This window comes from Nerophis ophidion, linkage group LG12, assembly GCF_033978795.1.
Source record: "Nerophis ophidion isolate RoL-2023_Sa linkage group LG12, RoL_Noph_v1.0, whole genome shotgun sequence".
NCBI classification, from domain to species: Eukaryota; Metazoa; Chordata; class Actinopteri; order Syngnathiformes; family Syngnathidae; genus Nerophis; species Nerophis ophidion.
Genome location: NC_084622.1, coordinates 66,765,318 through 66,779,943, shown reverse-complemented (window position 1 = coordinate 66,779,943; position 14,626 = coordinate 66,765,318). Strand labels below are relative to the sequence as shown.

Here is a 14,626-nt window from a genome sequence, read left to right as displayed (position 1 = left end):
CATACAGTAAACATGTATTTATTATTCTCTAAATAAAGCACACTTGGAAATAATGAATATTCTTTGTGTGCAATTGCAGCAGAAATCCACAGGAGGGCGCACGTTCCCTCTTCATAAGTCTGCCCCCCTTTCCTATTTTTTTAACATCAGTTATGTGTCTATCATTATATATATTATATTGTTTTACAGCCCAGCCCTATGATTTTTTTTCAAATTACTGTGTTTTTAATTGATTTCGATTGATGTCCTTTGCAATATATATTGACATCGTTGACATCATGTCCACTAAAGACGCTGAGATCATTATCCATGCGTTTGTTACGTCTCATCTCCATTACTGTAACCTATTATTTTGGGGTCTCCCCATGTCTAGCATTAAAAGATTACAGTTGGTACAAAATGCGGCTGCTAGACTTTTGACAAGAACAAGAAAGTTTGATCATATTACGCCTGTACTGTATATACCTTTTATATACATATATACATACATATATACCTATACTGTATATACCTTTATATACATATATACATACATATATACCTATACTGTATATACCTTTATATACATATATACCTATACTGTATATACCTTTATATACATATATACATACATATATACTTTTACTGTATATACATTTATATACATATATACATACATAAATACCTATACTGTATATACCTTTACATACATATATACCTATACTGTATATACCTTTATATACATATACACATACATAATATACTTTTACTGTATATACATGTATATACATATATACATACATATATACCTATACTGTATATACCTTTACATACATATATACCTATACTGTATATACCTTTATATACATATATACATACATATATACCTATACTGTATATACCTTTATATACATATATACCTATACTGTATATACCTTTATATACATACATATATACCTATACTGTATATACCTTTATATACATATATACATACATACATACCTATACTGTATATACCTTTATATACATATATACATACATATATACCTATACTGTATATACCTTTATATACATATATACATACATATATACCTATACTGTATATACCTTTATATACATATATATATACATATATACCTACACTGTATATACCTTTATATACATATATACATACATATATACCTATACTGGCTCACCTGCACTGGCTTCCTGTGCACTTAAGATGTGACTTTAAGGTTTTACTAGTTAAGTATAAAATACTACACGGTCTAGCTCCATCCTATCTTGCCGATTGTATTGTACCATATGTCCCGGCAAGAAATCTGCCTTCAAAGGACTCCGGCTTATTAGTGATTCCCAAAGCCCCAAAAAAGTCTGCGGGCTATAGAGCGTTTTCATTTCGGGCTCCAGTACTCTGGAATGCCCTCCCGGTAACAGTTGGAGATGCTACCTCAGTAGAAGCATTTAAGTCTCACCTTAAAACTCATTTGTATACTCTAGCCTTTAAATAGACTCCCTTTTTAGACCAGTTGATCTGCCGTTTCTTTTCTTTTTCTCCTATGTCCCACTCTCCCTTGTGGAGGGGGTCCGGTCCGATCCGGTGGCCATGTACTGCTTGCCTGTGTATCGGCTGGGGACATATCTGCGCTGCTGATCCGCCTCCGCTTGGGATGGTTTCCTGCTGGCTCCGCTGTGAACGGGACTCTCGCTGCTGTCTTGGATCCGCTTTGGACTGGACTCTCGCGACTGTGTTGGATCCAATATGGATTGAACTTTCACAGTATCATGTTAGACCCGCTCGACATCCATTGCTTTCCTCCTCTCCAAGGTTCTCATAGTCATCATTGTCACCGACGTCCCACTGGGTGTGAGTTTTCCTTGCCCTTATGTGGGCCTACCGAGGATGTCATAGTGGTTTGTGCAGCCCTTTGAGACACTAGTGATTTAGGGCTATATAAGTAAACATTGATTGATTGATTGACTTTGACACTTCTCCTGTTTGATAGCTTCACTTAAGGTAGCTTGCAGCTAGTTTAGCTGGCTAGTTAGCCTAGCTTGTTAGCTGCTAACAAAGAGTGGCGGAAGTTATTTAAACATCGCTAAGTAGAGAACTAATGTGAGTGTAAAGTGTTGTGATTGTGTGCAAATGTGCCAAAGAACCACAGCAAAGTACGATGAGGAACTTTGCCCAACAAAAGAGGAGAAGGAGCGACAATATCAACTACTGGATGTTTATTATAAGAAACATCATCAAGTTGTGTTACACAGAACAACTTTGTTTACTTCTTACTCTCACATCTTTATTAACTTTATACTTGATTACCAACATTATTCTTAAATATATCGTGTATGACAAGTTTGGTTGTCTTGTGAGGATGATGTAAATACAGTTGTGTTCAAAAGTTTACACACACTTGTAAAGAACATTATGTCATGGCCATTTGCAATCATTTCTACAACCCTTATTTTTTGTGATGGAGTGATTGGAGCACATACTTGTTGGTCACAAAAAACAATGAAGTTTGCTTCTTTTATGAATTTATTATGGGTCTACTGAAAATGTGACCAAATATGCTGGGCCAAAAGTATAAATACAGCAATGTTAGTAAATATACAGCAATGACGGTGGGCATGGTGTTCCTGGGATTAAAGGTCTCACCTTTTTTTCCTCCAACCATATTGCTGGGTGTTGTGGCCAAACAGCTCAATTTTTGTGTCATCTGACATCACATGGACAAAGGTAAAACTTTCTGGAGTAAAGTTCTGTGGTCAGATGAAACAAAAAATGAGCTGTTTGGCCACAATACCCAGCAATATGTTTGGAAGAGAAAAGGTGAGGCCTGTAATCCCAGGAACACCATCCCTACCGTCAAACATGGTGGTGGTAGTATTGTGCTTTAAATGGGACAATGAAAAAGGAGTATTAGTTCCAAATTCTTCAGGACAACTTAAAATCATCAGGGGGGAGGTTGGGTCTCGGGCGGATTGGACAGTGACCCCAAACGCAACACAACCCATTAGTTTTCACCTGCCCTCATGTCACGCACCTGATTCATTTGGACTCGCGCACCTGTTGTTAATCACGTCACCTTTATTTAAGCCTTTGGTTCGCCAGTCAGTCAGCCTGGTGACATCACCCTCTACACACCCTTGTCATTCATGCTGACGATCCATGCTGCTCTTTTTCATGCTCTTTTCTCGTTCCAAGTAAGTTTTCTTTATTCTTGTCATAGTTTGCAAGTTTTGTTTTATGTCCATAGGTTTGCCTTTGTGGTAGTTTTGTTTTCTTAGCCAAGTTTAAACTTCTGCTGAGAGCGCCTTTCGTTTGTTCCTTTTTTTCGAGTTAATGTCAAAATCATTTTTTTACCTTCACGCCATGTCCGATCCAGTTGCTTTGCACCACGGGAAAACAAACCTCACCTTAGTCCAAGTCTTGACAATAAGTTTCTTGCAAGTGGCATTATCACTGGAGGACAAGGAATAGCTAAACCTGCTTCACTGCACACGTAGGAGGATACAAGAGCTCACCGGCGTAAATGCAAACAACTGCCATGGGTGGATCTACACCTGACATCCACTGTAATGATATCATGTACAAGAGCGTATCTAATCGATACCACTATGATTACATCGATATTTTTTTATTTTTTTTATTTTTGCTGCCCCGTCTCTCCTCGCCAGTCACGCCGCTTGGATTAAACCCAACTAGCACAACAACAACAACAACAACAATAATAATAATAATGATGGTGAGTTTGAATGTTGTCTGTATATTTGTGTTGGCCTTGTGATGAGGTGGTGACTTGTCCAAGCTTGGTGTACTCCGCCTTCCGCCCGAATGCAGCTGAGATCAGCTTCGGCACCCCCCGCGACCCCCAAAAAAGGGACAAGCGGTAGAAAATGGATTGATGGATATTCAACCCTCGGGAAGACCAGGGACTTTTGTGGGTCTTTTAATTGCTTTTGACTTCATGCAACAGAATGTTCATTTAAAAGGTTAATGAATAATCTCAAAAATTGCATTGGTCCGCTTCTTTGCTGACTTATTTTCAGCACGAGCTATTGAGTGAGTACACATTGGAGTTCCCTGGGACCATTTTGTCCCCCATTGACTCCCTTTTAACCTGCTATTTTATGAGTTTTCCATGAGAGCCAAATTAATTTCAACCATCAACCAATTAATACTGCCAGAGTACCACAGAGTACCATGTATTCCTATTAGACGCTTAATTGCTTCGAATCTGCCAACAATTTAAATGTGATAAAAAAAAAACAATGTCGGTGAGTTGGTAGTGAGATGATGATGATGATGATGATGAGTGAGATAAGATTTGTGGATGTAGTTACAAAAATATTGTGCATGCCTGGAACCGATATTGCACAGTTTGTGTTTTTGTCAAAAATAAAAAAACTGGGTTTACATTGACAAAAAGTGCAAAAAACATAGAAATAAAAAAAAAAACTCTATATCAATGGATAGATATGAGAGGTTTAAGGGTTGAAAGTAAAAATATGTTTATTTTATACATACTGTATGTATGTATATATACATATACAGTCGCGATCAAAAGTTGACATCACATGGACAAAGGTAAGACCTTCTAGAGCAGGGGTGTCAAACTCAAATACAGAGTGGGCCAAAATTTAAAACTGAACAAAGCCGCGGGCCAAGGTTGACCAAATTAACCTTTTAATAGGGACCCAAACAAGTTTTGCATTGGATATTGACCAAGCAAGGCTTATATAACTTTATAGTGTCATGCAAAATCCAGTTTCAAATAATATTAATTAAAAAATATCAATGGCATACCAAACACAAATTTAAGGCCTTTTCTCGGCGGCGGGTTTGAGTTGGGGCGGGGTTTGGTGGTAGCGGGGGTGTATATTGTAGCGTCCCGGAAGAATTAGTGATGCAAGGGGTTCTGGGTATTTGTCCGGTTGTGTTTATGTTGTGTTACGGTGCGGATGTTCTCCCGAAATGTGTTTGTCATTCTTGTTTGCTGTGGGTTCACAGTGTGGCGCATATTTGTAACAGTGTTAACCTTGTTTATACGGCCACTCTCAGTATGACCTTTATGGCTGTTGACCAAGTATGCCTTGCATACACTTGTGTGTGTATGAGCCGCATGTATTATGTGAGTGGGCCGGCACGATGTTTTTATGGAAGAAAAGCGGACACGGCGACATGTAGAGAACGCCAAAAGAAGTGCTTTTACGGCCCGTCCCCAATATTGTTGTCCGGGTGGAAATCGGGAGAAATTCGGGAGGGGCCCTGAACTTCGGGAGTCTCCCGGGAAAATTGGGAGTGTTGACGAGTATGAGTATTAGCGGTGAATGTGGTGTTACAGCAGGCGGGCCAGCTCTAATGTTAATTTGATATTGCCTCAAGGGCCAAATGAAATTACACGGCGGGCCAAATTTGACCCGCGGGCCAGAGTTTGACACCCATGTTCTAGAGGAAAGTTCTGTGGTCAGATGGAAAAAAAATATCTGTTTGGCCACAATACCCAGCAAATTCTTTGGAAGAGAAAAGGAGAGGCCTTTAATCCCAGGAACAGTGTTCCTACTGTCAAGCATGGTGGTGGTAGTATTATGCTCTGAGCCTGTTTTGCTGCCAATGTAACAGGTGCTTTATATGGTACAATGAAAAAAGAGGACTACCTCCAAATTCTTCTGGACAACCTACAATAATCAGCCCGGTGGTTGGGTCTTGGGCACAGTTGGGTGTTGCAACAAGACAATGACCCCAAACACACGTCAAAAGTGGTAAAGGAATGGCTAAATCAGGCTAGAATTAAGATTTTAGGATGGCCTTCCCAAAGTCCTGACTTAAACCTGTGGACAATGCTGAAGAAACACATCCATTTCAGAAAACCAACAAATTAAGCTGAACTGGACCGATTTTGTCAAGAACAGTGGTCGAAAATTCAACCAGAAGCTTGCCAGATTACTACCAAAAGCGCCTTATTACAGTAAAACTTGCCAAGGGACATGTAAACAAATATTAACATTGCTGTACGTATACTTTTGACCCAGCAGAGTTGGTCACATTTTCAGTAGAGCCATAATAAATTCATAAAAGAACCAAACTTCATGAATGTTTTTTGTGAGCAACAAGTATGTGCTCCAGTCACTACATCACAAAAATATAATAGTTGTAGAATAGAAATTATTGGAAACTCAAGACAGCCATGCCATTATGTTCTTTACAAGTATATGTCAACTTTTGATCGTGACTGTATATTATATGTTGTGATCCGATGGTCGGATCATACCATATTGTTGCTTTGTTCCTCTTTCATATCACATTCTGTAGTTTTACCTCATTTCTTCTTTTGTTCTGTCACCATGGTTGCATATTGTTTCCACCTGCTACTCTCGGTTCCCGCACACCTGTTTCCACTGATCACTGCCTTATAGTAGTCTGCGCCTTTTCGTTCTTCGGTCTCGGATCCTAGTTTGCCTTCACGCAACAGTTGACTTGTTTTCCATACTATTACTCGCTAGCTCTTACGCTACGCTTTATTTTATTCCTAGCTTTCATGCTAGTTGTTTTACTTTCCCTTTTTGTGCCTTCATGCCAAGTGTTTGTTTTGCTAGCTTTCCATGCTAGTGCTTTTTGTTTGCTTTTCTGCTTAGCTCCAGTATTTTTGTTCCTAGCCTTTTTATTAGCTTAATACATCTGTTACATCTTACCTTATGCTGTGTTCTTGTCCGACGCATCCTTGGAAGAACACATCGCTATGCCACACAAGTCTCACATTATACGTATATTATATATACAGTACAGGCCAAAATTTGGACCCACCTAATTCATTGAGTTTTCTTTACTTTCACGACTATTTACATTGTAGATTGTCACTGAAGTCATCAAAACTATGAATGAACACATGTGGAGTTATGTATTTAACAAAAAAAGGTGAAAAAACTGAAAGTGTTTTATATTCTAGTTTCTTCAAAATAGCAACATTTTGCTCTGATTCTTGTGTGTATATGTATTATATATATGTTTATGTATGTATGTTTATATATGCATATATATACTGTATGTATATATACATATATATATATATATTCCTTGCACACTAATTGATGTTATCGATGGAAAAATACAATTTTGGACGATATAATGAATTGATTAACGTGGACCTCGACTTAAACAAGTTGAAAAACGTATTGGGGTGTTACCATTTAGTGGTCAATTGTATGGAATATGTACTGAACTGTGCAATCTACTAATAATCAATCAATCAATGATTTGCCTGAGTAGCTAGGAGACCGCAAAAGTAACAATTGGTAGAAAATGTATTAGAAAGGACAGATTTAAAAAATAATAATTGAAAAAAATAAAATATATTGTTTGTGGACCCCTGGATTATTTGGTGTTTTGATTGAGAAGAGATTTTTAACCACCACTCTTTCAACACAATAGTCATTTATTGACGGTCCCTCAATGTAAAGGACCAGCATGGGGCTGCATTTCTCCCGCCAGCTCCACGGCAGCATGAGACGGCAGTCCGGGCACGATGAGGCGGAGCTTCCGCTGGAGCTACGGAGCCGAACAACCACCAACCTTACCGCCAACTTTACCACCGGGTTGGTTTTCCCGCCCGTAGTGACCTCATGGCAGTCGGCGCCAAATGTATTCAATGTCCGGTTCTACGAACGCAGTGTCAGTCTGGAGGAGGCAGTTGTAAGCACGGCACTTGTGGACATGGCGGTTGTTGACACGGCTCTTCACTGTCACGACGTCGGCCATGTCGCTCATTATTCTACTTATGAGCCCCAGTCCAGCTAACTTGCGAGCTATTAGCATTCAGGCTAGGTAGCTGCTAGCTAGTGAGCGGTTAGCTCCTCTGCGGTGGGTTAGCATATATATATATATTTATATATATATGTATATTGTGGCTTGGATATATATTTATATATATGTATATTGTGGCTTAGGACCGCAAGCTGAATGTCAGACCGCTGAGGGCCACTCTGAGATGGAAGGCAGCCATGAGCAGGAGTCGCCGGAAGCACCGAAGTTACCCCTGGAGGTGAGTCAACTTGGAGGTCATCAAAGAGATACTGATGTCAACTAGTTGCATAGAGTCAGCCTTGTTGTAATGGAATATATATATATATATATATATATATATATATATGTATGTATGTATGTATATATGTATGTATGTATATATATGTGTATGTACATTACAACAACACGCTCACTTTTTAATATATATATATATATATATATATGTGTGTGTGTGTATATATGTATGTATGCATTTATATGTGTGTGTATATGTACATTACAACAATACGCTCACTCTTTAATATATATATATGTGTATGCATGTATATGTACATTACAACAACACACTCACTCTTTTTTATATATATATATATATATATATATATATTAGGGCTGCGAATCTTTGGGTGTCCCACAATTCGATTCTTGGGGTCGCGATTCGATAATATATTGAATTTTTCGATTCAACGCAATTCTCGATTGAAAAACGATATTTTTTCGATTCAAAACGATTCTGTATTTATTCAATACATAGGATTTCAACAGGATCTACCCCAGTCTGCTGACATGCTAGCAGAGTAGTGGATATTTAAAAAAAAAAAAGCTTTTATAATTGTAAAGGATAATGTTTTATCAACTGATTGCAATAATGTAAATTTGTTTTAACTATTAAACAAACCAAAAATATTACTTTTATTTTATCTTTGTGAAAACATTGGATACAGTGTGTTGTCAATCTTATGAGATGCGATGCAAGTGTAAGCCACTGTGACACTTTTGTTCTTTCTTTTTTTATTTTTATAAATGTCTAATGATAATGTCAGTGAGGGATTTTTAATCACTGCTGGTTAGGAATATTTTCGTTCCCTTTTGTCTAAAAGTGCCAAATTTGGCACAGGTGTAGCTCAGGGCATACTTAAATGATTCAGCTATGGTGCTGTCACGCCAAATTTCTTCCCCCCCCTACAAAAACCTTCCCCCCCTTTTTACTTCCGGGGTCATGATTAATACAGACGTTTTGTTAAAGCTATATTATAAAAATATAACGCTATATTATAAAAATACAGACTTTTTGTTAACGCTATATTATAAAAAAAATTAAAAAACAATATACAAACACAAGCTATGGGATGACGCATTTACTTCCGGGGTCACGTTTCCTCTTATGTCATCCCATAGCTTGTGTTTGTAAAAATTTTTATAATACAGCGTTAACAAAACATCTGTTTTTTTATAATATAGTGTTAACAAAACTTCTGTATTAATCATGACCCCGGAAGTAAATGGGGGGGTGGGGTTTGTAGGGAGAAGAAATTTGGCGTGACAGCGCCCGCATCGGTGACCTTAGCGGTCACCACAGTGGCCAATGAAATATGGCCGCCACTTGTAATAGCTTATGTCTCTAACATTTGAAACAGATGAGCAACAAATGTAAACTTGGTGTATATTTCATATGTTTTCACAATTAGAAATGTGTTGTAATGATAATTTTTATTTTTGGATGTGTCCAGACCCCTAAATTGTATATTTCCAAGTGGAGTTTTGCTATTCTGAAGACATTGCACGTAACTTGGGCATTGTTATGAGTAAAACCTGGTGCAACATGCATGATTCCTTTCTAATGTTTATATGAAATGTCGGGTGGGGGTTGTTGTTGTTGTTTTTGTTCCCCAATTAATTGACAAAAGCTGCACCAAGTGTGCACATCCAGGTTAGTGTGCTGGACCCTCATTGTTGGTGCATGCACCCTCACATCCACTCAATGAGGTGCAACAGACTCCAGATTTAAAGCATAGCGCCCGCTACAAGACTTTTTGCACCCGCAATGCAGAAGGATGGCACAGGCTGTACCGGCATCTGAGGCTTTGAGGAGTCCTGGTCCTTGAAGGACAATGTCATTGAATACTCTTAAAGGTTCAGGAAAAGAAACCGTAAGACTGTTGGAAGGTAAGGTACCATCAAATGTGTGTCCTGGTTGTAAACATCCATCCACCATCCATATTCTACCACTTATTCCCTTTGGTGTAGCGGGTGCGCTGGTGCCTATCTAAGCTACAATCTGGCGGAAGGCGGTGTACACCCTGGACAAGTCGGCACCTCATCACAGGGCCAACACAGATAGACAGACAACATTCACACTCACATTCACACACTAGGGACCATTTAGTGTTGCCAATCAACCTATCCCCAGGTGTATGTCTTTGGAGGTGGGAGGGGCCTATCCCCAGGTGCATGTCTTTGGAGGTGGGAGGGGCCTATCCCCAGGTGCATGTCTTTGGAGGTGGGAGGAAGCCGGAGTACCCGGAGGGAACCCACGCAGTCACGGGGAGAACATGCAAACTCCACACAGAAAGATCCCGAGCCCGGGATTGAACCCAGGACTACTCAGGACCTTCGTATTGTGTGGCAGACGCACTAACCCCTCTTGCACCGTGCTGACCTGGTTGTAAACAATACTTGTGTAAAACTAAGGCAGCCCTTGTTAACAAAAGTGCCTCATCTTGATCAATTTGGTTGGGATCATGGCCTCTAGCTACACCGTCTGATACTTTTCACTTGCTTGCGATGTACGTCTCCCTCGCTTTCTGGTGTACACTCCAGGCAGGCAGAAAAGAAAGGTGATGTGTCTTGAATCTTGTTGTGTGAGGTTGATGATAACAACAGACATGCCCACGTCCATTCATAAGGCTTCTATAGAGTTGCCTTAAATTTGAAATTGTGAAGAAGCAATCTGAATCCTAAACTACGGCAACAATTTGTGCTATAGTCAGAGGGTCAAAGGTTTCCCTAGATTCACTGGTAGACGCTTCTTCTTCTGATATGCTGGAAGATGTTTTATGTTTTGCAACTTGTGCTGCATATCTCAAGTTCAGAAAACATTTGTTATGATAGTACACATCTGCTGCGTTCACATCAGATACTTGATCTCCCAAGAAGTTTAAAATCTTTACTAGATTCTGCCCAGCTTTCCATTTTGGAATCAACAATATTTGTCAATGCCTTGTGGAGGGAGATCTTTTGTATCCTCCCTTCACATATCACTAGGGGTGTGGGAAAAATCGATTCAAATATGAATCAAATTGAATACGTTGTGCGATTCAGAATCGATTCTCATTTAAAAAAAAAAAAGATTTTATTTGATTTTTTTTTTTAATTAATTTTTTTTTTTTTTTAAATCAATCCAACAAACCACTACACAGCAATACCGTAACAATGCAATCCAAAACCAAACCTGACCCAGCAACACTCAGAACTGCAATAAACAGAGTAATTGAGAGGAGACACAAACACCACACAGAACAAACCAAAAGTAGTGAAACAAAAATGAATATTATCAACAGTATCAATATTAGTTATCATTTCAGCATAGCAGTGATTAAAAATCCCCTCATTGACATTATCATTAGACATTTATAAAAATAATAAAAAAAGAACAATAGTGTCACAGTAGCTTACACTTGCATGGCATCTCATAAGTCATATTTTTGGTTCGTTTAATAGTTAAAACAAATTTACATTATTGCAATCAGTTGATTAAACATTGTCCTTTTATAATTATATAAAAGCATTTTTTTTTTAAATCGACTACTCTGTTAGCATGTCAGCAAACTGGGGTAGATCCTGCTGAAATCCTATGTATTGAATGAATAGAGAATCATTTTGAATTGGAAAAATATAATTTTTGAATCGAGAATCGCGTTGAATCGAAAAAATCTATATATTATCGAATCGCGACCTTAAGAATCGATATTGAATCGATTCGTGGGACTTTTTGATTGATTGATTGATTGATTGATACTTTCATTAGTAGATTGCACAGTACAGTACATATTCCGTACAATTGACCACTAAATGGTAACACCCGAATAAGTTTTTCAACTTGTTTAAGTCGGGGTCCACGTTAATCAATTCACCCAAAGATTTGCAGCCCTACATATCACACAATGAATACCACTGGTTTGGGGATAACTTGATCGAAACTTTTTAGTACTTAATAAGGAGGGGACAGCATGATCCTCATGCTTTCGAGCCCTTTTAACACGAGAACTATTACAGTATCTTCTGCAGCGTTTGTGGTATTAGGCCATATTTAACACAAGTGTTGAACCATCATTCAATTAATCAATTGTGACATCTATACTGTACATGAAGGTAAAGCATTCGCAATTTCAATGAAATCTTTTACATCCTTTTTAGCGACAAAAGTCCTTCGCTTTTGGTTGTTTGTAAGGGGTCATCAGATCGTAATTGGCAGAGACAACATAAGCCCCAATTGATGCTGCTGCTACTATTACTATCAGATGATGTGGAGGCTTACTGTTTGATAATAGCTACACTGTAAAATGCATTACATGAAAATAAAGTTGATGAATTTAACAATGTTATTGATTAGGCAGTAGAATGACTGTACATAGATAAGCTCTTCTGTAGGATTTTCACATCAGGAGAAGTCAGGAGACACAACAGTTGCCTGTCGAGGGTCCAAACTATTATCACACTGTGTGGATAACGGTGTCGGAGCCTTCTCTGTAATATACCTGTATGTTTCTGTTTCTGTTGAAACAGAAACCAATATTACAGGGGGTTGGGTAGACACTGACTTTCTCTACTTTTAGGTTTCTAGTTCAACAGAAACCTAAAAGTGGAGAAAGAACATTGACTTTCTCTACTCTTACTAATGTTACAATTAAATATATCTGTAGCTTTTACATTCTATCTGTGTTGAAATATATGTGTAATAGATTTTGGTAGATAATGGCTACGTTGTTAATATGGAAATTAAAGTGCTCTAGTAAATAAATGATCATAAATGTGATCATTCCAGTGTGTTGCAGATGCTCAATAAACCTAAAATAGTTTGCCAAAAGTATCAAAAGTTAAGGTACACCTAATTTTTACATAGCCGCCATCTTAAAAATATGCTAATTAGATGTCAGGACACACCCAATCATAAAGATGATTTTTCCATTATATTTGTAATTGTCAAAAAACATGAAATAAACACCAAGTTTGGATTTGTAGCTCATTTTGTTCAAATTAAGAGGCAAAAGCATGTTCAGGTTAGGACTGGGCGATATTGGCTTTTATTAATATTGCAATATTTTTATGCCATATTGCAATATACGATATATATTAGGATATTTTGCCTTGGCCTTGAATGATCACTTGATACATATCATCACATCAGTATGATGATTCTGTGTCTACATTAAAACATTTTTCTTCATACTGCATTTATATATGCTACTTTTAAACTTTCATGCAGAGAGGGAAATCACAACTAAGTCAATTGACCAAAACTGTATTTATTAAATACTCTTCATTCTCTCACGGGCCATTTTTAAAGGCCTACTGAAATGAGATTTTCTTATTTAAATGGGGATAGCAGGTCCATTCTATGTGTCATACTTGATCATTTCGCGATATTGCCATATTTTTGCTGAAAGGATTTAGTAGAGAACATCCACGATAAAGTTCGCAACTTTTGGTCGCTGCCTTTACCGGAAGTCGCAGACGATGACGTCACCCGTTAATGGCTCCTCACATACTCATTGTTTTTAATGGGAGCCTACAACAAAAAGAGCTATTCGTACCGAGAAAACGACAATTTCCCCATTAATGTGAGCGAGGATGAAAGATTCGAATATTGATAGCGACGGACTAGAAAAAAAAAAAAAAAAACGCGATTGCATTGGGATTGATTCCGATGTTTTTAGACCCATTTACTAGGATAATTCTGGTAAATCCCTTATCTTTCTATTGTGTTGCTAGTGTTTTAGTGAGTTAAATAGTACCTGATAGTCGGAGGTGTGTGTCCACGGGTGTCTTGACGCCAAAGTCTCAGGGAAGTCGACAGCAGCTTTATGGACGGCGCAAGCTAAGCTGATCTCCGGTAAGAAGCGACTTTTTACTACAATTTTCTCACCGAAACCTGCTGGTTGATATTCGGTCAGGATCCATGTTCGCTTGACCGCTGTGATCCATAGTAAAGTTTCACCTCCAGGAATTTTAAACAAGGAATCACCGTGTGTTTGTGTGGCTAAAGCTTCCCAACTCCATCTTTCTACTTTGACTTCTCCAATATTAATTGAACAAATTGCAAAAGATTCAGCAACACAGATCTCCAAACATATTTCCTAACAGTCCGTGACGTCACGCGTACACGTCATCATTACGCGACGTTTTCAAGAAGAAACTCCCGGGAAATTTAAAATTGCAATTTAGTAAACTAAAAAGGCCGTATTGGCGTGTGTTGCAATATTAATGTTTCATCATTGATATATAAACTATCAGACTGCGTGGTCGCTAGTAGTGGCTTTCAGTAGGCCTTTAAGTGAAAGAACAAATTAATAGTGTTGCTACCTTTTTGTAGTAACACTTCTGCTGCATACTTTGCATATTGCTGTTGTCTGCTGAATATCTTCCCACTTCAAGCCAAACCACCAGATGATGGATCACCTCATTTAAGTATGCCCTAAACTACACCTGTGCCAAATTTGGCGCTTTTAGACAAAAGTGACACACCCTAAAATCTCCCTAAGGGCCCCCACTACAGAGAATCTGGAGAAATCACTACACGTAAGCGGCATGGCCGGAAACCAACATTGAATGACCGTGACCTTT

The 14,626-nt window shown here is 38.3% G+C and overlaps 1 protein-coding gene across 4 annotated transcripts in view; it reads left to right on the top strand.

Annotated features, from left to right (window-relative positions):
• Nucleotides 1-7,434: 7,434 nt before the first annotated feature.
• The window catches only part of LOC133563727 (F-box/LRR-repeat protein 14-like), a 35,989-nt gene continuing 28,797 nt past the window's right edge, over nucleotides 7,435-14,626 (top strand). For 2 of the 4 annotated variants that reach the window (XM_061918029.1, XM_061918026.1), the window contains exons 1-2: nucleotides 7,435-7,575; nucleotides 7,927-8,021. In XM_061918029.1, coding sequence (XP_061774013.1) covers nucleotides 7,506-7,575; nucleotides 7,927-8,021 — 165 coding nt within the window. In that variant the 5' untranslated portion in view covers nucleotides 7,435-7,505. The other 2 variants (XM_061918028.1, XM_061918027.1) reach the window with 2 other exon arrangements.